General features: G+C 44.8%; 1 protein-coding gene across 2 annotated transcripts in view; it reads left to right on the top strand.

Moving 5' to 3' along the window:
• Positions 1-16149, top strand: part of rps6kc1 (ribosomal protein S6 kinase polypeptide 1) — a 52071-nt gene extending 35922 nt beyond the window's left edge. For both annotated transcript variants that reach the window (XM_036975942.1, XM_036975941.1), the window contains 4 exons: positions 842-931; positions 7977-8059; positions 11015-11110; positions 14015-16149. In XM_036975942.1, the coding sequence (XP_036831837.1) occupies positions 842-931; positions 7977-8059; positions 11015-11110; positions 14015-14116 (371 nt within the window). In that variant the 3' untranslated portion in view covers positions 14117-16149. The remainder of the gene's footprint in view (positions 1-841; positions 932-7976; positions 8060-11014; positions 11111-14014) is intronic.
• The last annotated feature ends 11632 nt before the right edge of the window (positions 16150-27781 follow it).

The raw sequence follows: 27781 nt of genomic DNA, 5'->3' as shown, positions 1-27781 counted from the left end.
GTATATAGCGTTTATACATCAAAAGTGAACGCCCATCATACGTGTTGTGTAGACCCAGTTATATGCGTTAGGAGAAATATGCAGGCCTCAATCTAATTTCCTCTGTCGACTAGGAGAGGTTATGAAACAAAGTACTAAGTATTTCACACTTTCACACTATTTCATAATTTTCATTATCTTTCACTTTTCCTTCAAAGCTTAAACTACTAAAGTTCTGCCAGATATATTCATATAGATAGGACACGCTACTCATACGCCTATCTGTCTGATACCAGTGGTTTGGTAACTCCCTCTTTGTTTTACACCGACCCAAGCTTGAATCTCTCTCCTTCCCTTTCTAGTCCCATCGTCTCGCTGTACCTTGTTATGGTCTAATTATCTGAGTGGCTGTTTTGGTCTCCCTGTGTTCCCCTCTGTGTGTAATTATTGTTCTGAAGTGCTATCAACAGCCTAGTAGTAGTGTAGTGCATCAGTCTGGTTAACTCCGGCTGATGCCATCGGCTAGCTAATGGCAACATTAGTCCTAATGATACTGGTAGCCGTTAGCAGCTAAACAGGAGTAATCACTGGGGCCGTGTGCTGCTGGAATAGCTCTGTTAGAGAGAGAGAGAGAGGAGGTAAAGAGGTGTGTAAGTGTTCTAGAGGTCAGCTGAGTGGACTGTTGTGTGCAGAGAGAGCGAGGGAGTCAGGGTGACACAAACACTGTTTTTAGAAGTTGGAGACGTGTGTGTGTGTGTGTGTGTGTGTGTGTCTGTGTACGTGTTGAGATAAGTTGGAAAGGGTTCTTTTTTGGGTTTGTTGACATGACTCATTTTTCACTCTCTCGCTCCTTCGTTGCTAGGCCATGTTGAGCTGACGTATTTCTGCAGCTGGAGTGACGTGGAGGACTCCTACGACAGGGAGGCCATCTCCAACATGTACAGTGCACCAGGTGAGAGAGAGACACACACACCGCCTCAGTGGACACGTCATAAAACCACGGAAATGGTTCCAATAGTTTTTCCGCCGTTCATTTTTCACATTGTGAATTTGACGAAAAAATACATTTGTGTGTTTGGTGTAGGCTTGCCGTGACGTTGTGATAGCCGTGTAATTCTCTCGGACAAGGTGACTTTCATCAATATATTGGGCTCAATTTACTCACAAAAATGTGCTATGCTAATTATTGATTGAAGTGACCTTGTCCGAGAGAGATTTGCGCACTTGTCAAAACGTCACTCCAGGGTAAGCCTACAAACACAGACCATAATCACAGAGGCAAAAAAACAATTGTAACCATTTCGGGGTTTATGACTCATACTGTGGTACTCAATTGTTCAAAAATGTGTGTGTGTGTTTCCAGAGCAGAAGGCCTCAGTAGGTTAGTAGTGAGGCTGTGTAGAGGTTCATGTTATGCAGACACAACTAGGCCACTCTCCCTCCCATCTCCCACAAAGGCCTCATTCATACAGGAGCAAGACTGTTCAGGAGCAGAACGACAGATTTTTACCTTGTCAGCTCGGGGATTCGATCCAGCAGCCTTTCGGTTACTGGCCCAACGTTCTAACCACTAGACTACCTGCCGCCTCATAACATGAACAAGTTTTAAACCAACACATTTCCCAGAGAATTAAACCTAGTCACAGATGCACAGAAGGCCAAACTTTTCTGTGAGTATTGATGACACACGATTACTGTCATATGTCAAATGACATATTTTAAACAGATTAAAATGGACTGAATTTTTTTTATAGATTAAGGATCTGAATGTAGTTCCTGGGGTGTCCTGTAGAGGGTAGTGTGGCGCCAGCCTGTGTTGGAGTGGTGTGACTGACCTCTCCTGTGGCCTGAGCATGCCTGTGGAAGCCCTGGCATGCTGTTTAAAGGCTGACTAAACACACTGCTGTTACACACAAGACTCTACCGCACCTTGTGTGTGTGTGTGTGCGTGCGTACGTACGTGCAACACTGATGGCGCATGGCGCTGTACTGGAACACCAGACGACGTGCGACACATATAGTTAACATACTGTGTGTGTCGCTTTGGATTAAAGCAAAAATGACAGATGTATATACTTTTATATACTTAAGTTCTCTCTCCTACCCCCTCCTCCCAATCCTTCTTGACCAAACCAAATGTATGACAGAGTGCAATAAGTATGAAAGCAAAGCTCCATCTCTCTCCACTCATTTTATATTCCAGAAGCCTCAGCCAGACAGACAGACAGGCAGACGGGCGGGCAGACGGACAGACAGACAGGCGGGAGGGCAGGCAGGCAGTCCAGAGCAGCAGAACACTGTCCGTGTGTTAAGGCATTATATTGGAGATAGGAACTCGACACCGAGGAACATACACTGAGTATACCAAACATTAAGAACACCTTTCAAATATTGAGTTGCCCCCCCTTTGCCCTTAGAACAGCCTCAATTCGTCAGGGCATTTACCCTACTAGGTGTCAAGCCTTCCACAGGGATGCAGGCCCATGTTGACTTCAATGCTTCCCACAGTTGTCAAGTTGGCTGGATGTCTTTTGGGCGGTGGACCATTCTTGATACACACAGGAAACTGTTGAGTGTGGAAAAACCCAGCAGCGTTGCAGTTCTTGACACTAACCGGTGCGCCTGGCACCTACTACCATACCCTGTTTTTGTCTTGCACTTTCCTGCTCTGAATGGCACACACACATACACAATCAATGTGTCAATTGTCTCAAGGCTTCAAAATCCTTCTTCAGTCTATCTTCTCTCCTTCATCTACACTGAGTGAAGTCGATTTAACAGCTGACATCAATAAGGGATCATAGCTTTCACCTGGTCAGTCTATGCCATGGAAAGAGAAGGTTTTCTTAATGTTTTGTATGCTCAGTGTATGTCAAATGATCAAGTCCCAGAGGTCTTCCGGAGAGGCACTAAGGACAGATGAGGGAGGAATAAGCAGGCAGAGGTTAGGGAGTGTGTAGGTCAGCTGTTCGCTGTCCTACTTTAATTTTTGAAAGATATTGGATTATTTTAAAAGGGTGTGGTGACTACCGATTAGCTTCTGCGTAGATGGACTTGTAGGTCCATAATAGGTGTATCTCAGAACTCAGTGTATCTCGTTTATGTGTCGGTGGTTACTTCCGCATCTGGTTGAGCACTGTTCATTGGGCAGCATGTGGTAGGTGTATTAGCCATGAGGATCCAGCAGAGGGATTCATGCTCTGTCTGTGAGTGTCTGTCTGACTTCTCTATCTCTGCTTTATAGCCTTCACTCTCACTCATTTGCTCTCTAAGTCTCACTTTAACTCGTACTTTTCACTCTCTTTCAATCTCACTCTCTTTTTCCATTCTGTCTTTCATTCTATCTACCTCAATGTCATTCTGTAATCCCCCCCCTCCCACAGATGTACTTACTCCACCCCCTTATGTATTGCTGTTTACCCAGACAGGGTCAGTCCCAGCTATGGTTCATTCCTGATGACAGATTTATGATTGTTTGCCAGAGAGCTTGCAGGGTGCCTGCTGTGACAGGGCGCTGTGTGTGTTTGTGTCAAGAGGGAGAGAGAGAGAGAGAGAGACAACATGTTTTCAACACACTCACACCCAAAAACATAGGAGGGGACTGGGAAAGTATTTATTTTATTTTGATCTATTAGTTGTTTATTATCTCTAACTGAGATTAGAACTGATTCTGTAAACACCAGAGTGCTTTTCTGTTATTTAACAAATCACCCAAAATAATATTTTTTATTTTACATCCCTCCTCCCCATCAAACTAACAGCATGTTATTTAGTGACAATGGTGTTGATGATAATACGCGCATTGTCACTTATTGTCCGATTCACTTAGATTCCCCTTCTCCCTATTGTATTCAACACCACAGTAAGTACATCTGTGGTTAATGTCAACTGCTTCTACCTGAAGCGTGAGAAGCTCCAGACTCTCCGGTCCTCCTCTCTTCACTTCCTCCTACATCACTTCCCCTTCGAACAATGGCAGTCAGTTAGATTTGGGGAAGTGGAAAAGAGAGAGGAGAAGAGAGAATGTTCCTCCTGGCCCTAAGAGATGAGAGGAGAGAGTGCTTTTCTTAAACGACTGACCGAGGAAGAGGGAACTCCTTTGCTGTAGAGAAAAGGGAAGTTCTGTTGTGTTCCGTTAGACATCACACCTGAGCTGAAAACACCGTGTGTCTCCACTCACTGTCTCTTAGCTGGCTTGGCCTTCCCTTGACTTCACTCTTTTTGTAAAGATTAGCAGAGGCTCCCATCCCTTTAGATTAAATAAGAAAGACAAGGTGGAAAGGAGCCATTTTTAATGAACTCGTGTGTATTATAGTCATGTAAAACGGAGGCTTACTGTACGAGTGGGTTTTGTTAGTGACCCACTCTTTCCCCTCTCTCTCTCTTCCTGCCTTGCTCTGACAGAGCGGTAAGTGTAGCCAGCTCCGCTGTCTTCTCCCTGCAGCTCCTCAGACATTAATCCATTGTGATGACAATTGACCTTGCTGTGAGACGTGTGTGTCCAGTATCCTCCCCCCAAGCTCATACCCACGCAGGTATCACTAGTCTGTTCAATGACGATCTCTTCTCCTTGGCTGTCAAAACGGTGGTCATGGGGAGCCCTGAAGACTGGTTGCTCAGTTGTGTGTGTGTGTGTGTGAGAGAGTGCGTGTGAGCGAGTGCTGGCTGGATGTTCCTTTAAGGGCGGCCAGAGCGAGGAGTATCATAGCCCGAACTGGGGCTCTCTAACCTTGGCTGAAAGGGAACCCCCTGGAGCCTCCTGGAGGAGAGGGAGCTTTGTCTCTCCTCCTCCCCAGCTGAGGAGCCTGGTCGCTGGGCACACACGCTCTGACTCCTGGGCCCCGGCCCCAGGGTTACCAGGCCCCCCTCTGGAGAGAGGAGTGGAGAGAGACACAAGGGGCCATCTGGTGCCCATTGGAACACACACACGCACGCACGCACAAACACACACCAACACACAGACAAGACCACTGACACACACATACACCACACACAAATGGCACATGCACCAGTGGCCCCCCCAGCCGACCTGCCTGTCACTCCGGCTGTGTGTCCCTGCTCCCCTAACCTCCTCTGTGGAGAGAGAGCCAGGGGCCTGGAGAGCCCAGGGAGGAAGAGATGGAACAAGAGGGAGAGGAGGGGGGGGGGCGGGGGGCGAGAGGGAGGTGGTGTTAGAGGAAGGACGCACGGCCGACACAACGTTCACCTTGACAGGGTCTTACAGTGTAGGGGGAACATGGAGGTTTGTCTTCAGTAGTAGAACAGAAAGACTAATCGAACAAGAGAGATACAGTATGGAGGTGGAATTTAATGTTTGTGGATTTGGTTTAGTTTTGCTTTTGCAATTCCAGAAGACCTGCCTGGAAAATAGCATTGAATTGAAAACAATAGAAGATAGGGAAGACAGGACGACAGACCAGTGACTTTAATACAAGGCAGCTGGAACTAACAGACAGGACGACAGACCAGTGAGGTTTAATACAAGGCAGCTGGAACTAACAGACAGGACGACAGTTCAGTGATGTTTAATACAAGGCAGCTAGAACTAACAGACAAGACGACAGTTCAGTGAGGTTTAATACAAGGCAGCTGGAACTAACAGACAGGACGACAGACCAGTGATGTTTAATAGAAGGCAGCTGGAACTAACAGACAAGACGACAGTTCAGTGAGGTTTAATACAAGGCAGCTGGAACTAACAGACAGGACGACAGTTCAGTGATGTTTAATACAAGGCAGCTGGAACTAACAGACAGGACAACAGACCAGTGATGTTTAATACAAGGCAGCTGGAACTAACAGACAAGACGACAGTTCAGTGAGGTTTAATACAAGGCAGCTGGAACTAACAGACAGGACGACAGTTCAGTGAGGTTTAATACAAGGCAGCTGGAACTAACAGACAGGACGACAGTTCAGTGAGGTTTAATACAAGGCAGCTGGAACTAACAGACAGGACGACAGTTCAGTGAGGTTTAATACAAGGCAGCTGGAACTAACAGACAAGACGATAGTTCTGTGAGGTTTAATACAAGGCAGCGGGAACTAACAGACAGGACGACAGTTCAGTGAGGTTTAATACAAGGCAGCTGGAACTAACAGACAGGACGACAGTTCAGTGAGGTTTAATACAAGGCAGCTGGAACTAACAGACAGGACGACAGTTCGGTGAGGTTTAATACAAGGCAGCTGGAACTAACAGACAGGACAACAGACCAGTGATGTTTAATACAAGGCAGCTGGAACTAACAGACAGGACGACAGTTCAGTGAGGTTTAATACAAGGCAGCTGGAACTAACAGACAGGACGACAGACCAGTGATGTTTAATAGAAGGCAGCTGGAACTAACAGACAAGACGACAGTTCAGTGAGGTTTAATACAAGGCAGCTGGAACTAACAGACAGGACGACAGTTCAGTGAGGTTTAATACAAGGCAGCTGGAACTAACAGACAGGACGACAGTTCAGTGAGGTTTAATACAAGGCAGCTGGAACTAACAGACAGGACGACAGTTCAGTGATGTTTAATACAAGGCAGCTGGAACTAACAGACAGGACGACAGTTCAGTGAGGTTTAATACAAGGCAGCTGGAACTAACAGACAGGACGACAGTTCAGTGATGTTTAATACAAGGCAGCTGGAACTAACAGACAGGACGACAGTTCAGTGAGGTTTAATACAAGGCAGCTGGAACTAACAGACAGGACGACAGTTCAGTGATGTTTAATACAAGGCAGCTGGAACTAACAGACAGGACAACAGACCAGTGATGTTTAATACAAGGCAGCTGGAACTAACAGACAAGACGACAGTTCAGTGAGGTTTAATACAAGGCAGCTGGAACTAACAGACAGGACGACAGTTCAGTGAGGTTTAATACAAGGCAGCTGGAACTAACAGACAGGACGACAGTTCAGTGAGGTTTAATACAAGGCAGCTGGAACTAACAGACAGGACGACAGTTCAGTGAGGTTTAATACAAGGCAGCTGGAACTAACAGACAGGACAACAGACCAGTGATGTTTAATACAAGGCAGCTGGAACTAACAGACAAGACGACAGTTCAGTGAGGTTTAATACAAGGCAGCTGGAACTAACAGACAAGATGACAGTTCAGTGAGGTTTAATACAAGGCAGCTGGAACTAACATGAGGATGAAATGGAGGGCAGGAGGGAAATGTTGATGAAGGCTTTAAGTGGAAGTGTATTATCATGTATTGTGTCTCTGGACTGGAGAAGTGTGTGCATTTCTGAAGGAGTGTCTGTGGTTGGTACCGTGTGTGTGTGTGTGTGTGTTTCTGAGGGTGTGTGTGTGTGTTTCTGAGGGTGTGTGTGTGTGTTTCTGAGGGTGTGTGTTTCTGAGGGTGTGTGTTTCTGAGGGTGTGTGTTTCTGAGGGTGTGTGTTTCTGAGGGTGTGTGTGTGTGTTTCTGAGGGTGTGTGTGTGTGTTTCTGAGGGTGTGTGTGTGTGTTTCTGAGGGTGTGTGTGTGTGTGTGTGTGTGTGTGTGTGTGTTTCTGAGGGTGTGTGTGTGTTTCTGAGCGTGTGTGTGTGTGTGTGTTTCTGAGGGTGTGTGTGTGTGTGTTTCTGAGGGTGTTTGTGTTTGTGTGTGTGTGTGTGTTTCTGAGGGCGTGTGTTTGTGTGTGTGTGTGTTTCTGAGGGTGTGTGTGCGCTTTTCACATTTTTTTGTGTGCGAGGTCAGGTCATGCAGATGGTGTGAAGTTGCAGCACAGACGGTTTCCTCAATTTGACTGCTTTTTTATTATGCAAATCACCCCTTTACGAGACACACACACACACACATTTGGCTCCTCACTGGTTTGTGTGTGTGTAATATGTTAATTAAATAAAATATTAAGTCGTTGTCATTTCATAGTGTTATTATGTGGTATTCTAATTTTGGGATAGTGAATTTAAAGGAATTGCGCTAATCACAAGTCAGACCTGATGTTTTGTCAGCTACATGTCATATTATCGCTTCTCTCTCCTTTGTTGTAGAGGTGGGCGGTATCAGCGAGGAGACTGCAGCGTGTGATTGGTGGAGTTTGGGAGCCATCTTGTTTGAGCTGCTCATAGGCAAGGTAAGAGGACAAATGGCATCAGTGTGGCTGTGTGTTAGATGGATGCCTGTGTGTGTGTGGGGGCAGTGAAGACATCTGTGTGGTGGTATATGTTGGCTCTCGCTGGCCATCGCTCTCGCTGTGCCAGGGTGGACATGTGACTATCTCTGTCAGGTGTGTGTGTGGAAGGTGTTTTGTGGTGTCTGTGTGTAGGTGCATCTTGGCTCTTCCCTCCTCTCCCTGGCTGGCTAGCTGTGCCAGGGTGGATGTGGTTGTGTGTATACATACATGCATACATACATACATACACACAGGCATATATGTATGTATGTATCTGTTGTTTGTGTGTTTGGAGGTGTCTGTGTGTAGTTGCGTCTTGGCTCCCGTCTCTCCCCCTGGTTCTCGGCTGGTGCCAGGGGCAGCGGTGTGACTTTCTCCCCCAGCCTGGGCTCCATCTGCTGGGGCAGGGGGTCACCTCTCCCTGGGCCCTCTCCTGGCTCTCTGTCCCTGGATCAGGGCTGGGATGGAAGAGCAAGCCAGCTCTCAGGACTCCTTGGGCTGAGCCCACTGACCTTAGATCAGTATAGAGGTGGGAGAACAGAGCAGATCTCTTGGTAATGTACTGCTGTGGCTGTTCCTGGGTCAGGGGTAGATGAGGACTGGTGAGGAAGGAGATATCACTGTCTTCGAGAACACAGACACACTCGTGACAGGTCCAGAACACTCCTCAAACTTTTAATTGTCCTTAAATTTGAATAAATCCTAACTGACTGCCAGTGGCGTAGTTTCATCTGAACGATCTTTAGTTCCCATCACTAGATGAAACAGATGAAACGGACAGCCAGGTTGTAAGTTTGTTTTAACATTGTGAATACATTTACTGGCAGAACTTCAACAAACCCACAGATTTCTCTTTTGAGGATTTTAGTTGAGGTATATTATACATACACACACACACACACACACACACACACACACACACACACACACACACACACACACACACAGGAGCTCTTGATCCTTGCAGGATAAGATTTTGCCCAGGGCGATCTTGACTGTTGCTGGGATCTGAGCCATATCTCCTGCAGCATGTGTTGGAAAAAGCAACCGATCTAACTGATGAACTAACAGGGTTTTTCCATGCTAATCTCACATACGCACACACACACACAAACGACTGTATAAAGGGAAGCACACATACAAATATTTTATACTGAAAATAATATATAAACAACAGTCAACAGAGTTACAGTTCATATAAGATTATCAGTCCTTTGAAATAAATTCATTAGGCCCTAATCTATGGATTTCCCTTGACTGGGAATATAGATATGCATCTGTTGGTAACAGATACCTTAAAAAAATATATTAAGGTAGGGGCTTAGATCAGAAAACCACTCAGCCATTTGCCTAATGCTGCGCCACGCGTCTCCTTTACATAGTTTTTTTTATTGTGGCCTGTGGAACATAGTCTCACCCCTCTTCAATGGTTGTGCGAAGTTGCTGGATATAGGCGGGAACTGGAACACGCTGTAGTACATGTCAATCCAGAGCATCCCGAACATGCTCAATGGGTGACATGTCTGGTGAATATGCAGGCCATGGAAGAACTGGGTCATTTTTCAGTTTCCAGGAATTGTGTACAGATCCTTGCGACATGGAGACGTGCATTATCATGCTGAAACATGACGTGATGGTGGAGCATGAATGGCACGACAATGGGCCTCAGGATCTCGTCACGGTATCTCTGTGCATTCAAACTGCCATCAATAAAATGCAATTGTGTTCATTGTCCGTAGCTTATGCCTGCCCATATCATAGTGCCCCATGAGGGCGGTGGGGTCATGTTCACATCAGCAAACCGCTCGCCCACATGACGCCATACACTGACGGGTCTGCGGTTGTGAGGCCGGTTGGACGTACTGCCAAATTATCTTATTAAATTATCTGTCAAGAGCTCTGGTGGACATTCCTGCAGTCATCATGCCAATTGCACGCCCCCTCAACTTCAGACATCTGTGGCATTGTGTTGTGTGACACAATTGCACATTTTAGAGTGGCCTTTTATTTTACCCAGCACAAGGTACACCTGTGTAATGATCATGCTGTTTAATCAGTTTATTGATATGCCACACCTGTCAGGTGGATGGATTATGCTCACTAACAGGGATGTTAACAAATTTGTGCAATTTGTGCACAACATTTGAGAAATAAGCTTTGTGCTCATGGAACATTTCTGGTCTCTTATTTCAGCTCATAAAACATGGGACCAACACTTGTTGTGGTTATAGTTTTGTTCAGTGTATTTACTTGGCTTGTGTTTTTCAACATTTGGGCTGCGCTGGGTTTTTAAGTAAAATCTCAAGGGCTTGTTGTAACACAGTAATTATGACTACCTGTGGTGTAGGTGCACACACACCCAATTACATTACCAACTGCCTGACTCTGTTTCCCTTTTGTAATGCATGTTTATAGTGACTTCAACAGAATAACTGTCTGTCTGAGTTCCCCCTTCCATCTCTTCCACTAACCTCTCCCCATGTGAAAAACAACCTTTTCCATTAGGTCACAAGGAAGAGCAACAGCCCAGTGAAATCACACTGATATTATCTCTGCTATGATCAGTATTATTTCAGGTGTTTTCTCCCTCTCTCTTGTCTTCTGTTTATCCAGTCAGCTTTTCTCCTGTAGTGGCCTCCACAGGCCTGGGGTCTGTCTCTGTCTGCCTCTGTGGCAGCTTCACACAGACAGTAGCCGAAACATGAACAGCTTTTGTAGTGACGGAAACAGATAAATAAACTGTGGTTTGTCTGATGTGTATCTGAGACCGTGGAGGTTGATCCAGGCTGGATAACATTTCACCATCTGAATGACACCGAGCTAGAATAATATGATCCGACCGGGTGTCAAATAAATGCATGTAATTGTGTGCGCATGTTTTCGATGTGCATAATGTGCGGTTCTCTTCCTCCCCAGTCTCTGCTGCAGTGCCACCCAGCTGGTATCAGTCGCCACACGGCCCTCAACGTCCCTGAGTTTGTATCTGAGGAGGCCATGTCGCTACTGGTGGAGGTCAGTACTCTTCTGTTCTATAATACACATTGTGGCGGCTCCTCCTGTTGACTACTCATCTCTTCTGTTCTATAATACACATTGTGGCGGCTCCTCCTGTTGACTACTCATCTCTTCTGTTCTATAATACACTTTGTGGCTCCTCCTCCTGTTGACTACTCATCTCTTCTGTTTTAAAATACACATTCTGGCTCCTCCTCCTGTTGACTACTCATCTCTTCTATTCTCCTCTGTACTGATAAGTACTTCATGTACTAAAGTAAACACAGACCTCTCGCACTGTGTATAAATACATCCTATATTTAACGTAGCTCGCACTAGGCTAAAGTTCCCTTGCTAATTCCTCATTCCGATGTTTAATATAAACTGGGTAGCATTCATACTGCTCCTGTCGATCTATCTAATACAGCGTGTGTGATGCGTTATAATAAAAAGTCACAATTGGTACCCCGTAATTGAGAAGACACCATCTAATGACAGTCAGACTGACATTTTGATTGGCTCATGCCCGGGTTTAATAATGGATTACTATGGAATGTCCTATGGTGTGATGATAGGCATGGAGAACAGCCATTACACACATTTTAAAACTGTTGTCTTTATGTCACAAATACATTATCTAATGAATGCATAGATGCTATAATGATTGAGCTGATGAATTACATGGCAGATGTGCGATTTCACACCAATGGGAGTGGAAAATATTTGTATCTCGTATTGTTCTGGCAATTCTCACATAGAAACTTCATTGGGAGGAAGGATGTCTGTAATGCTTTTAACAAAATGCTTTTATGAAATGCTTTTCATGAGTTTAATTTTTTTGAAAATCATGATGACAGTGGCAATTTTAGGCCCTTTTCAGACCTATATATGCCCTCTGTAAGATCTTATGATCTGTGAACCGTACACGATACAGACATCTTGCTGTCATTATACTCCAAGATGTTGTCTGTATCATGTACGGTTCACGGATCATAGGGTCTTACAGGAGGCATGTTTCGGTCTGAAAAGGGCCTAAAATGGCTACTTTCATCATTAGAAAAAAAATATATATATATACACTGCTCAAAAAAATAAAGGGAACACTTAAACAACACAATGTAACTCCAAGTCAATCACACTTCTGTGAAATCAAACTGTCCACTTAGGAAGCAACACTGATTGACAAATTTCACATGCTGTTGTGCAAATGGAATAGACAACAGGTGGAAATTATAGGCAATTAGCAAGACACCCCCAATAAAGGAGTGGTTCTGCAGGTGGTGACCACAGACCCTTCTCAGTTCCTATTCTTCCTGGCTTATGTTTTGGTCACTTTTGAATGCTGGCGGTGCTTTCACTCTAGTGGTAGCATGAGACGGAGTCTACAACCCACACAAGTGTCCCAGGTAGTGCAGCTCATCCAGGATGGCACATCAATGCGAGCTGTGGCAGGAAGGTTTGCTGTGTCTGTCAGCGTAGTGTCCAGAGCATGGAGGCGCTACCAGGAGACAGGCCAGTACATCAGGAGATGTGGAGGAGGCCGTAGGAGGGCAACAACCCAGCAGCAGGACCGCTACCTCCGCCTTTGTGCAAGGAGGAGAAGGAGTAGCACTGCCAGAGCTCTGCAAAATGACCTCCAGCAGGCCACAAATGTTTATGTGTCTGCTCAAACGGTCAGAAACAGACTCCATGAGGGTGGTATGAGGGCCCGACGTCCACAGCCCAACACCGTGCAGGACGTTTGGCATTTGCCAGAGAACACCAAGATTGGCAAATGTGTCACTGGCCCCCTGTGCTCTTCACAGATGAAAGCAGGTTCACACTGAGCACATGTGACAGACATGACAGAGTCTGGAGATGCCGTGGAGAACGTTCTGCTGCCTGCAACATCCTCCAGCATGACCGGTTTGGCAGTGGGTCAGTCATGGTGTGCAGTGGCATTTCTTTGGGTGGCCGCACAGCCCTCCATGTGCTCGCCAGAGGTAGCCTGACTGCCATTAGGTACCGAGATGAGATCCTCAGACCCCTTGTGAGACCATATGCTGGTGCGGTTGGCCCTGGGTTCCTCCTAATGCAAGACAGTGCTAGACCTCATGTGGCTGGAGTGTGTCAGCAGTTCCTGCAAGAGGAAGGCATTGATGCTATGGACTGGCCCGCCTGTTCCCCGGACCTGAATCCAATTGAGCACATCTGGGACATCATGTCTCGCGCCATCCACCAACGCCACGTTGCACCACAGACTGTCCAGGAGTTGGCAGATGCTTTAGTCCAGGTCTGGGAGGAGATCCCTCAGGAGACCATCCGCCACCTCATCAGGAGCATGCCCAGGCGTTGTAGGGAGGTCATACAGGCACGTGGAGGCCACACACACTACTGAGCCTAATCTTGACTTGTTTTAAGGACAACACATCAAAGTTGGATCAGCCTGTAGTGTGGTTTTCCACTTTCATTTTGAGTGTGACTCCAAATCCAGACCGCAATTGGGTTGATAAATTTGATTTCCATTGATAATTTTTGTGATTTTGTTGTCAGTACATTCACCTATGTAAAGAAAAAAGTATTTAATAAGAATATTTAATTCATTCAGATCTAGGTTGTGTTATTTTAGTGTTCCCTTTATTTTTATGAGCAGTGTATATATACACACACACACACAAATGTAAAAAGCATGTCAAACAGGTTTCTATGTGAGTTTTTCCAGAACAATCTAAGATACCAAAAATGTTTTCTGTTCATGCTGGCGTGGAATCACCCAGATGTATATTATGTGTGCATGTTATATGACCTGTTTTAGATCAGGAAAGCTCTCTTCACTGATTTTCACTTTGCTTAGTTTGCTATATCAGTGAGATATCAGCGAAATAGTTTGTCCTCCACCGCTTGAGTGTTAATAGCGCTTGTTTTTATATTTTGTGGGTGTAGCTTCTCCAGTTCAACCCCATAGAGAGGCTGGGGGCGGGGGTGGCAGGAGCAGAGGACATCAAATCACATCCCTTCTTTGGCCGAGTGGACTGGCCCAAATAAGCCCAGTGCATTGTGGGACGGTGGAGGTCAGAAATGAATGCTGTGGGCGGATCGAGCTGCTGACAGGGTGGGCACAAACACACACACAGACACAGAGACCCAGACGTGGCCAGTGTCAACAAGTGAACTCTTGTTGGGGAGTTGGACATATCGTCTACACACCTACCGTGTACATGTTACTCTCACTGACGTTCTCTTTATCCTCACGTTGAGCAGCTTAGACTGTTGAGACATGATGCATGTGGTGCAATAAACTAACTAGTCCTTTTATGGAAGGGTGGTTCACAAAGTCAATTAAACTTTTTCTTATTTCAACAAGACAACCAACGGTCTTCTGACATTTCACAGTCCATATACATTCCCCTGTATTGATAGGTTGCATACTGTTTTCTCCGACCTAAAATTGTAGATGCCCTCCTCTTGGCCGCAGAGCCAAAATGTTGCTGTTTCAAAGCTTAATATCCTGCAATTCTACACTTTGCCTTGGGGTGGACTGAAACTGTTACTGTTTTAAAACTAATATCCTGCAATTCTACACTTTGCCTTGGGGCGGACTGAAAATGTTACTGTTTTAAAGCTAATTTCCTGCAATTCTACACTTTTACTACAATTCTACACATAATTAAACACATTTTGCTGTGGGGCGGTGAGAACATTTTTGACTTTTAAAGCTAGTTTCCTGCAATTCTACACATTTTGTCATAGCATTAGAACACGGCATAAGCCATTTGAGTGACTCAAACATAACATCTATGGGGCCCCATGCCCTTTTTGACTTTTAGATTCTCCCAGACTGTCTAGTTTTTGTTTTGGTGATTGTTAGTTCTCAAAGAGGATCTTATTTTAAAACATATAGCTCTTAGCTTTTCTACCTACTTTTATATCTGGTTTTAGTCGTTTCCGTTTACACTGAAAACATTTTATCCTGAAAGTTATTTGAATTTTTGCATATAAAAAAAAACCGACATATTTTTGGGAGTGTTGACAACGATTGGCCACTGCTAAATTAATATAGGGGAAACACTGGCATTGTACTCGGGAGATGCATTGTATAACAGTTGCCATGGTTGAACAATGGTTGAATGGTGAATATTGGTTGGATTATGGTTGAGTAATGTTTTTTTAGGGTTGTCTGAATGGTATAGTCGAAGGTGCGTGTTTTTTTTACCCAGAGAAACCCACTGTACTGTACATCAGTGTTTTTCTGTGCATTTGATAATATATTATATATCATATTTAATGAAAAGACAACTATTATAGATTCAATAATTGATGTTCATGCATTGATCTCGTCATGTCCATTGTCATGTAGCCTAAAACTCCCCATCTTGTGTGTTGTCAAGGTAACTTGTAATGTCATTTATATTCATCTGTCTCACACCCAATCCTAATTCTCATTGGTGTCCACTTCTACTCTGACCAATACCTACTACTTTCAATCACTCACTACTTCTACACAATTTTTTTTACAATGAATGTAGAGATCCCATCGGATGACCTAACAGACTCCGCCTATTACAAGTCCCACTGTATGCTGCCTACCTTGTTATAATGGCAGAACACTGTCATCCCCAATGTAACTCCTGCGCATCACATACTGCCTCCTGCGCATCCCATCGCATACTGCCTGTAACTAACCACAGATCTAGGATCAGCTTACACTAACCTAATATAACCATAAACTTCTCAGAGGAAAAACTGATTATAGACCAGTACTTGGGGACACCTTGATGATTTGAAAATCCCTATTCAAACCTGATTGATTCCTCTATTTTGTTCTGGCTCTCTGGTTAATTGATTGACTAACGACATGGCATGGACCTAGCAGTTAGCCGTACACTTAGTCACTATCCATGTCCTACAATGACCTATTCTCTGAGATGCCAAACACTACCAGTGAGAGATGTATGTGTGCCTGCAATAGTTGGTTTTCTATGTTTCTTACTGTGTCTAGCTATTTTCACTTACACATGTTTAATGTATTAGTCTGTCCTCTCTGGAATACAACTTAATAAACACACATCTGGATCATCTATCAGTGGTGGGATCTGCTTCTTAGGCCTGTATGTGTGGATTTCACTGGGTGTGTGTTTTGTAGTGGACAAGTGGTTTTAGTCAGTGGGTTATCATCTGCCATTTGTACTCAGTTCATGGTGGATCTGCCGGGTGTGTGTTTCTGGGGATACAGTCCCTCTCTCTGATCAGTAGGAGTGATGACACTCCTAAAGAGCTGCTGTCAGTCCTGCTGAGTATCACCCTGACCCTGATAGAAGCCAACACACACACACACACACACACATACACACACACACACACACACAAGTAAGGCGTTTTTAGCATTGCCAGTGTATCAGGTTCAGTGACTCTAGTTCCTGGCTGTGCCTTAGTAAGAACTGATTATGGGCTGAATGGCTGGTTAATATCAAGACCTGACTCATTAGTTACACACAGGGTAAGAGGTTCACTCCATCGCACTGACCACTACCTGTGTGTGTGTGTGTGTGTGTGTGTGTGTGTGTGTGTGTGTGTGTGTGTGTGTGTGTGTGTGTGTGTGTGTGTGTGTGTGTGTGTGTGTGTGTGTGTGAAAGAGACTGTAAAGGAATTATCCACTGCTCACAAAAGTCTCAGACTATAGTCCCTTTTCCAGTTGGGACACAATCCACCAAGTGTATCAAGCCTTTCCAGGTTTGATGTCTTCAAAGGAGGGAAATTATGTTCCTTACAGTGCTACATGTCTCACCTTATGGACCTTATTGCTATCCTATGGTGTTTTCATGTTGTACAGCATAGTTTGTTGAACTGTCCTGCCCTTGGAACATTCTAGAATCCTCTCAAAGCCGCCTTGCCCTGGGAACAATGGCTCCTCACACACAAAGGACCCTGATGCCAGTGTGCGTGTGTGCGTGCCACAGGGAAGGACTCATCTAGTCAGGGGCTAGATTAAGAGGACATGCCAAGGTCCTCCCATGATGCAACAGAATGCTATCAGCTCAAGCCTCAGAGCAGAGCGCCACCAAGACCTGCAGGGAGGAGATCAACCTCTGATCCCCAGCAACTTACTGTTCCACTCATCCCTCTCTTCCTCTCTCTCTCTTTGTCTTTCTCTCCCTCTATCCATCTCTCGCTCACTATCTGGCATCCACTGTTCTTCTGTCCTACACCCTGGCATCCTCTCCTTTTTGTATGTAACTCCCTTCTGGTGTCCTCTCTCTCTCTCCCATACACGCATGCAGCCAATTGGCTTGCCCTCTGCGTCATACTGCTGGTGGTCAGGTTTTGTTTTTGTCTTTGGTGGTTTGACTTTCCTCCACAAAGCACAGGAGGACTCCAAATAGCCCAGGGTGGGACACACAGCTGAAGAGTTCTGCCGCTTACGATCCCCGGGCATCTTCTCCAGCTTCTGTCAGAGCCATGATGTTATAATGAAGAGACGCAAAGCTTTTAGTAATAATAATAAAAAAATGAATTTATTTAACTTGTGTAGCGCTATTCATTATTATTCAGAAGAATCTCAAAGCATGTTAAAAGCAGCCAGACAACACACCTGCCTTTCTGACAGTCACCTCCTCCAGAAGTCCCTCCTCCGTAGGTACTGGTGCTCCATTGATGAACATTTGGTGATGCCACTGCTGCTGAAAAGTGCACACAAAGTACCCCCATCACCCCATGTACCCCCATCCACCCCATCACACTCACATCGACTTCCACCTCTTGGGATATATGCTACACTGTCAGAGTAGTGATATGAGGAAGGATGTGGGGGCTCTACAGGACTACAATAGAAAGGGTTGAGGTTAGGCACCAAGTGTGTAGTAGCAGGTGTTCCACTGCCTCATTCCCCTGTTTCACGATAACAATGACAGGACAGGGTCAAGACTGCAATATTTGGCCCAATCACAGATCTAGGATCAGATAACATGACCTTGATCTTAATTGTTAACTGCACTTCAGGGTAGCATCTTACATTGGGGCACAGGGACATGTTGGGCACGTTGTGACCCTGTGACAATTCCTTAGCCTCGCGGTGTAGATCACTAGTTACTCCCGGAGACAATTTCACAAGGTCAAAGGGAGTTCAGCGTAAACATTACAGGTCGTCCTGGTCATCGTTGTTAGCAATTATAGGAATGTTGGGTGTAGAATACTTTATAGATATATTATTTGACCTTTGAACCTATGATACTTATACAGGCCATACTTTGTAACCCGAAAAAATAAATCATACTATTGGTTATTGCATAAGCAATGACACAATTGAATACATTTTTTTCTGAACATTATTGTATTCTACTTTACATGCATACATAGGCCAATTAATAGGCGGCAGGGTAGCCTAGTGGTTAGAGCGTTGGACTAGTAACCGGAAGGTTGTGAGTTCAAACCCCCGAGCTGACATGGTACAAATCTGTCGTTCTGCCCCTGAACAGGCAGTTAACCCACTGTTCCCAGGCCGTCATTGAAAATAAGAATTTGTTCTTAACTGACTTGCCTGGTTAAATAAAGGTAAAAAAAAAAAAAAAAAAAAAAAAACACACCTTGCAGGGCTATGCTTTTTTTCAGTTTGTGCATGAGAGAGAGAGAGAACAAGAGACTAACCCTAGGAGATATCTCTGCTCTCTTCAAGCTGAGTTACACCATGGTACTCTCTGTGAAACGTCCTCTAACTACTCCAGGTAGACCGGGCGGTTTTCTCCCTGAGCGCTGGTTATTCTACCTCACCTTCTGTGTCACATTGAATATGCAGACGGAGGACTTTATATAATACTATATCCATCCGTGAGTCATATGGACTGAGTCAGATGTTAAGGAAGTCTCAACTGGCTCCCAAAACACGTGTCACAAGTAATCTCTCCCCCTAGACCTGAGGTGTCTCCTTTTGTTGTTGTGGCAGTGTGTGTGATGAGTGTGGAGCACTCTCCGGTGTGTTTAGGCATGCCGTTAGCGTCCCAGTAACATAGCATTAGCTTCCCGGTCAACTCAATGGCCCGGCGCTGTCTCAACAGCTTGCTCACGCTTCGATACACACACCTTCTGTGGCTCTGCAGCACCGCTCATTAGTCCTCCTCTCCTCCTTTATCTCCTCTCTCTCTTTCTGCCTCTCTCCTTTCTGCTCTCGCTCCAGGCCAGAGCTGAGGAGGCCGCAGCAGGGGCCCGTGTTAGCACTTCCTCCCCCCTCTCTGTGTCATTGTCGCCGGGCACGGCTCAGAGGCACGGGTCCTTGACTTCCAGAGACAGCCAGAACGAGAGAGAGAAAAAGGGAGGCAGACAGAGTGCCATCAGATCACTTTCCCCTCCGTGTCTTGGGCTGTCGCGGGTGCCGCAGGCTTCCTGGAGGGGAATGTGACGCCTGTTAAGGAGCTGCATTCCCAGGAAGGCGGGCTGGGAGCGACACAGCGCTAATCTGTGATTCTCCGAGGGGAACTCTTCCTGGCGCCGAGACGCATTCTGTCACTGCACTGCCGGGGCCCCAGACCACATCTAGGAGGAGAGGAGAGGGGGAAGAAAAGGAGATAGGGTAGTTAAGCTGATGGCACCTCTCAAAAACAAAGGGGGATGGAAGGGGGGATATAGGGAGATAAGTGGGGGAGATGAGGGAGGTTATAAAGGAAGGCAGGTGACATCTTTCGCATTCTGTGCATGGAGGGGGAGGTTAGAGAGGAGGGAGGTGATGAGGGTGTCTGGTGGGTGGGGGAGGAGGTTGGAGGGAGGAGATGAGGGTGTCTGGTGGGTGGGGAAGGAGGTTGAGGGTGTCTGGTGGGTGGGTTAGGAGGTTAGAAGAGAGCGGAAGAGGTTAGAGGCTGGTATAGGAGGGAGTGAGAAAGGTAGAACCTGGGGGAGTTGGGAGACTGAGCGGAGAGGGCAAGAGTGGGTTGGTGTGGGCGAGTTGCGTCTGTGGGCAGGAGGTGGGGGTTAGAGGGCAGTCGTGGGGGGGTTCTTGAGGGAACACTGAGGTTCCTTGGTGCCCTGACACCTTATGGCATGGCCTGGAGGGAAACAGATGCTGCCAGCCTTGAGTAGGGCACAGATGAGACTGTTTAGAAGGGGAGGACGTGCCTTGTCTTACCAAGGAAGGCGAGAGAGTGTGTGTGATTATAATGCCCTTCAAAAGAAACATGGCTAAAACAAACCACAGTGACATACAGTAGGATTTTTGATGAGGAAATAATCACTTCCCAATATGTACATATGTTAGCACTTTTTAGAGCATGATGTTGCAAAAGATTGAAGATGTGAGCTTGAGAGAATGAGTCACAAAGGTTATTTAGGTAATAATGAGCCAAAGTTCAGAATGTGAAATGTGATCCCTGCGTTACTTAAGTAGTTTAGGACTGTAGTTTTCAAGCCCACATGCCTACTGTCACTCTCAAAAGCTGCTGTATATTACCGAAGCTGCTCTAAGTATTTCTCTGTAAGTAATACATCCCCTAGTTACCTTCCTCTTCCGAGCCTGAGTGAGTAGCTGAGGTGTGTGTGTGTGCGCACGCGCTTGTGTGAATTGTGTCTCACATTAGCCTTTTTCCATTAAAGCAATTTCACCGCCCATTGTATTCCTGAAGAGGACCTGGGAAGTCACTAATGGTGTCTCACACACACACACGCAGACACAGACACACACACCTCTCACGGCATGCTATCATCACCTGTCACCTGATTGCTGTGTAAAACACACACATTAGCATTGAATGAGACACATTATCACTCCTGATTATGTGACGCTAAGAGGTTTCATACAAAAAAAGACCTCACACCTTCCCTCAACAATGCCTGGCGTTACTGAGATAAATGCATGTTCCAGAAAAGCTCTGGCACTCCAGAAGCCTGGAGACTGTGGTAATGGTTTTAATGGCCTCTTGTTATTCACATTCATTACAGGCAATTTTATTATCAACGCTAATATAAATATTGACGTTAACATATCATTGTACATGTCACTATTTAAATAATTCCCGTAAAATAAAACAAAGAATGTAATGCATTGCTATTATATATGTACAGTACCATTCAAAAGTTTGGACATCAGAACTATGAAATAACACATTGAATTATGTAGTAACCAAAAAAGTGTTAAACAAATTAAAATATATTTTAGATTCTTCAAATTAGCCACCCTTTGCCTTGATGACAGCTTTGCACACGCTTGGCATTCTCTCAACCAGCTTCACCTGGAATACTTTTCCAACAGTCTTGAAGGAGTTCCATGTATTGAGCACTTGTTGACTGCTTTTCCTTCACTTTGCAGTCCAACTCATCGCAAACCATCTCAATTGGGTTTAGGTCTGGTGATTGTGGAGGCCAGGTCATCTGATGCAGCACTCCATCACACTCCTTCTTGGTCAAATAGCCGTTACACAGTCTGGGGGTGTGTTGGGTCATTGTCCTGTTGAAAAACAAATGATAGTCCCACTAAGCACAAACCAGATGGGATGGCGTATCGCTGCAGAATGCTGTGGTAGCCATGCTGGTTTAGTGTGCCTTGAATTCTAAATAAATCACAGACAGTGTCACCAGCAAAGCACCCCACACCATCACAACTCCTCCTCCATGCTTCACAGTGGGAACCACACATGCGGAGATCATCTGTTCACCTACTCTGCGTCTCACAAAGAGAGCGGTTTCTCTTTGCTTATTTGAGCTGTTCTTGCAATAATATAGACTTAGCCCTATTTGGTAAAAGACCATCTTCTGTATACCACTTCTGTATACCACCCCTACCTTGAAACGGCACAACTGCATTATTAAATGCATTATCTTTTAACAAGGCACACCTGTTCATTGAAACTCGTTCCTGGTGGCTACCTCATGAAGCTGCTTGATAGAATGCCAAGAGTGTGCAAAGCTGTCATCAAGGCAAAGGGTGGCTAATTTGAAGAATATAAAATGTATTTTGATTTCTTTAACACTTTTTTGGTTACTACATAATTCAATATGTGTTATTTCATAGTTTTGATGTCTTCACTATTATTCTACAATGTAGAAAACAGTCAAAATAAAGAAAAACCCTTGAATGAGTAGGTGTCTCCAAACATTTAACTGGTACTGTATATGTATGGCTTAAGGCGTAAGGAAGAACCTAATATAGACAGACACACACACACACCAGTCAGAATGACAGAGGTGACAGCGGGAGGTTGTGCAGGTGGTCTGCTCTTCCCCGTCTTGATGAGAAACAGGAAGTGTCGGACATGTACGCCGGACACGCTGGACACATGCTGGGGTCAGAGGTCGATGTCCTCTCCTCTCTGCCATGTTGTCTTAAGTCCTGCCTTCCTAATGAGGTCCAGTTACATCCGCCATTCCTCGGTCGTTAAAGGGGTGGAGGGGGGACAGGAGGGAAGAGGCTGTCATTGAATCATTTAAAAAATATATTTTTCCTTTTTGTGTGCCCCTCCATCAGATAGAGGAGATCAGACCAGGGGGGGCTCCTTCCTCCTGAGGCTCAGCAGGGTCACTGGGCGGTGGGGCTGGAGGGGTCCAGGTTGAGGCTGGGGCTGGAGGATCAGAACTGGAACATGGAAACGCTCCTCTGCTGATATTCCGAGTCACAGGAACTTATTGAATGTAGCTTAATGGCAAAATAGCCTCAGCACGTTGATTGTGGCACGGTGCCTATCATAAGTATTCACCACGCTTGGATTTCTTCACATTGTGTTGTGTAACAAAGCGGGATTCAAATGGATTTAATTGTCATTTTTTTTCAACAATTGACACAAAATACACTGTATTTACTCTGTAATACTCTGTCAAAGATGAATGAAAAACACCAATTTACCTTGATTAGATAAGTTTTAACCCCCCTGAGTCAATTCATGCTAGAAACCCTTTTGGCAGCGTTTACAGCAGTGAGTCTTCTTGGGTAAATTACTTTAGTGCCTTGTTGCATACATGATGCATGTTTTGGAATATTCTGTATATTTGTATTCTTCTTTACAATCTGTCATTTAGGTCATTATTGTGGAGTCACTACAATGTTGTTGATCCATCCTCAGTTTTCTCCCATCACAGCCATTTAACTTTCTTGCTGTTTTAAAATCACCAATGGCCTCATGGTGACGTCCCTGAGCAGTTTCCCTCCTGTCCTGCAGCTCAGTTCAGAAGGACGACTGGATCTTTGATGTGTCTGGCTGGTTTAATACATCATCCACAGCATCATTATTAACTTGACCATGCTTAAAGAAATATTCACTGTCTGATTTGTTAGAATTACCCATCTAGCAATCATTGCACTTCTTGGTCTTTGTAGTTGAATCTGTGCTTGAAATGCAATACTTGACTGAGGGTCCTTACAAATGTTGTATGTATGGGGGGCAGAGGAAGAGGTAGTCAAATTATGTCAACCCCTATTATTTCACACAGTTATGGGATTTTTATATTACAATTGTACTCCTGAAATGATTTAGGCTTGCCTAAACATTGGGGGTGAATATTTATGATGCCTACTGTATATTGGAGCAGCTCATTCCTGCTGCACTATAAATACCAAATAGCAAGAAAGTGAGAGAGAAAAACAGAGTACATACATTCACCGGACAGTTTTTTAGGTACACCCATCTAGCACCAGGTCGGACCCCTCTTTGCCGCCTGAACAACGTCAGAAACGTCCATGTTTACGCGATGGCATATCGCCGTTGCTGCATATTGGACGGCTGTACCTCAATTGTCCAGTGTTGGTGGTCGCGTGCCCACTGGAGCAGCTTCTTCTATTCTTTTTAGCTGAAAAGAGTGGAACCCGGTGTGGTCGCCTGCTGGAATAGCCCATCCGTGACAATGTTCGAATTGTGCTCTCTGAGATGCCGTTCTTCACTCTGCCCCATTATTTATCTGTTTACTGCCCCCCTGTTAGCTTGCAATAATTCTTGCTGTTCTCATTCAACCTCTCTCATCAACAAGCTGTTTTCGCCCACAGGACTGCTGTTGACTGTAGGTTTTTTGTTTGGCGTACCATTCCCTGTAAACCCTAGACACTGTCGTGTGTGAAAAGCCCAGAAGGCCGTTTTTTAGATACTGGGTCCGCCGCGTCTATCACCGACGATCATACCTCGCTCAAAGTCGCTTAGGTCACTTGTTTTACACATTCTAACATTCAATCGAACAGTAAATGAATGCCTCGATGCCTGTCTGCCTGCTTTACATAGCAAGCCATGGCTCGTGACTCATTGTTTGTAGGAGCGATCTATTGTCGTGAATGGGGTGGTGTACCTAATGAACTGTAGCCTTCAGAGAGAACGAAACAGGAGAGAGAGAGAGTACTGGAACTCCTTGGATGTAAATGGTTTTGCTTCCACACCTGTCACCCTGCACACATGCATACAGAGGTCTTTGATAATTACATAATCGCCCTGGAGTACAGAACCATGGAAATGGACATGATGAGTTGTGTTCCGATCCGTGGGTCTCCTCCATCTATTTCCATTATTGTAATGTACTGCTGCTGATGACCTGTACTCACACAATTAGCAGCTACTGAGAGGACTGCCCTCGGAAAGAGACCTGCACTGACAAACGCCTTCTGGGAATGTGTGGACGTTTTCATTTGTCTTTTTCTTTATATATTTTTTTTGCATTTTATTTATCTAGAATTTATTCTAAATGTAAATCTATGGTTTGGGAGTAGGCCTAGTTGGTAGGAGGGAAGAGGTGCATACTGTAAATGGTTCCATGGTTTCTTGAGATGTGTATAGTGTAGGCTGTGGGCTCTACCCTGGTCACTCCCTCGCCATGGTTTGCCAGGAAGTGTGATCTGAAATGTTTGTGACTACAGTAGAAAACATTTTTATAGTTTAAAAGACTAGTTTCTCAACTCCATACAAAGGATAATGTTCTCAAATACTTTTTTAAAGAGCGGCTGAACTTACCGATTCCGCATGTGTTTTTCTGCTGCTCATTAAGAAAAACAAGATTTATGGTTATTGTATTTTTTGGTCTCCTTGAGGCACGATAGCATTACATATCAACTACTGTTTTCTCAAAATAGTCAGAATTGATCTAACATAAATCAAGATATATGTTTTTAATTTTGACTGTTTGGTGCAGTATTTCTCATGTAAAATTACTCTATTACCAGAGTGTCTGTCTGACAGTGTTTCATAGTGAATCGTGTTACAAAACAGGTTGCGGTGGAACACAAGAGGCTCGCGAATTGGTTTAAAATGTTGTAACATGATTGTTAGAATGTAAGTGCGCATCGTCTTGATTTTACATTTTTGCCAAAAACAGTGGCGGACTCTGGCTGTTATGATTAGATAGAGCCCAATCACCGCAGTTGGATCTCCATGCATGACAACTCTCCCCAGGCATTACCATCCCGTCTTAGTGGGCAAGTGGGCATGATTGTAATCCAAACTCAACCCTCATGTAAATCGTGACGACCTGAGTTAGACAAATCTCACAAAACTCAGTTTTGGAATATACTGACTTTATGACACAAATGATCCTACTTACTTTTTTTTTGTCCATTTTGGCTCTGGAGTAAATGTTTCTGACTAATATTGATGCCACATAGGCTGTTTTCAACCAGAGAAGTATATATTTTTTTTGCATTCAGTTGCCCTTAAGGCATATTGTATTGATTATCATGTGAAGTTTCCTATATTGCTCCTATATTGCTTCTGAATTTTCGTTTGTGGACAACTTTCCTTTGAATATTATACTGAACTGCACAACTGATCTGATTTCATTTCTTGCAGCAGGGACGGAATTTAATTAAACATTTTATTTCATTGATGCACAGCAACATTGTTGCTCAACTGAAATAGAGACTTTATTTTGCATTTCCATGTGTGATTAAGAGACAGAGTTCTCTGAGAGTTTGGGATTTGTGGCTTGATTCTGTATGCCAGCTGATTCATTTGTAAATATACATAATTCTTCACATGACACGTGCCCTCAATAGTTGTTCTATTATTGGCGTTGAGTTTAGTGCTGACTGACCGTTGTAGATATTTACAGCAAATGACGAGGCTTGAATCCATCTCTTTCCCTTCTTTATTCTCTCCAATGGTTCTCATCTTCTGAATCTCTTCTCTCTGTGAATATGTTTCCTTCCTCTCTTTCTCTTTCTCCCCCTCCTTCTCTGCGTCTGTGATCTTTGGAGAATAGGTTGTTGATTCTGGTCTGGGCCTTGGCTCCTGCTCTCTGGTCTTGGCCACACTTCGATCAGCCTCTGATTGGATCAGGGCTTTTGTGATGGCTGATGGGACAGATTTAAGCCAAGTGGCACACACTGAGCGTGCTCAGTAGCGGGCAGATGGACGCCGAGTGAAAGAGCTGTGATTTCTCATTGTGTCTCTGCGTCTTTAGGGGTGCGTCTCGTACCCCCAAAGCAGATCCAACGTCCAAAAGCACTATTCACAAATCAGTGGTGAGCGCTTTCCCAGTCCAAGGAAACGCCTCTCCAAGATCCCATCCCAACCAGGACTGGACCATGAGGAGTTTAGAGCGGAATGTAGAGGACAACACATACCTGCTCACAGGTATTAATGTCTGGGCTATAGGGATGGGCTCAATTTAAGAAAATATTTCAAATCCTCATAAATTATAATAATAATATTACTGTAATATAAGTGCAATTTTTTTTCAATAAGGATTAAAAAAATATATGAAATGTCCCTAAAGCCTGAACGGATTAAATTGTTAACCTTAACCCTAGTGTAATAGCTCTTTTGCAAGTCAAATGAAAGTATCAGTTTAGTCACAGTTGTCTCCAGCTGTTGACGATGATGTCAGAGGTAAGGGAGAGATTTGGGTACCAAAACAGCTGCACAAATGTCTATCTTTAAACACACCCAAACCCGCTTTAGCAACATAAAAGGGTTAAACGATTGGGGCTAAAAGTTCAAATATCAAATATCACAAACCTCGACCCTCTCCAGCAACCTCTGGTCCTGAATAGGATTTACCACATGGGTGAGCATAACGTAGATTCTACTCGTCTGTGTGTGTGTGTGTGTGTGTGTGTGTGTGTGTGTGTGTGTGTGTTTGCCGATTACTGCAGATTACTTACACCCATGTAAAAACAGGAATTAGTTCCTAATAAGAAGTGCTTAAGGCCTAAAAACGTCAAAGATAATCATTAGGCAGCAAGGGGGAACATCTCCCTGTATCACGCAAGCCCTCCCTGGCCCTCCATCACACATTTAAAATGAGTAAATACCCCACCCCTCCTCTTTCTAGTCCTCCATTCCCTCTGCCCCCCTTTCAAAACCCCCACAAACTGAGCCTTCCGTCGTAGTGCTTAACTGCTCCTCTGATCTGGACATTAGCAAGGGGGCTTTACAGTTTTATTTCAGGGAAAAACCATGCGAAAGGGTTTCAGTCCTAAAACTTGGCATGTGTGAGTATGGGGCCAGGAAGGGTGGACGTTATCCCCTCCCTGCCCTGTCTATGACTTATTTAGAGAGAACCTCCACAACTTTTTGTCTTCTGTAGTGAGGCATGGCGAACAGAGCCACAGCCAGCAAGGAGGCCTCACTGCACAGTGCTGCTGTGCTGCAGTACATAGTACAACTCTACTCTGTGATTTACTTAGAAGGACCATGGCTAGAGCCAGACCAGGCCGGCAGAAGGCAGATAGATGCCTGAGCACCCTGGCCCAGACACCCAGTTAAAGCTGCCGCTACGGCTAATCTCTAATCTGGAGATTTATTCTCTCTCCCTCTCTCTTTCTCT

This window comes from Oncorhynchus mykiss, chromosome 4 (genome assembly GCF_013265735.2).
Source record: "Oncorhynchus mykiss isolate Arlee chromosome 4, USDA_OmykA_1.1, whole genome shotgun sequence".
Lineage (NCBI taxonomy): Eukaryota > Metazoa > Chordata > Actinopteri > Salmoniformes > Salmonidae > Oncorhynchus > Oncorhynchus mykiss.
The sequence above is the reverse complement of the archived record's forward strand: the minus strand, read 5'-3'. Positions and strand labels throughout refer to the sequence as shown.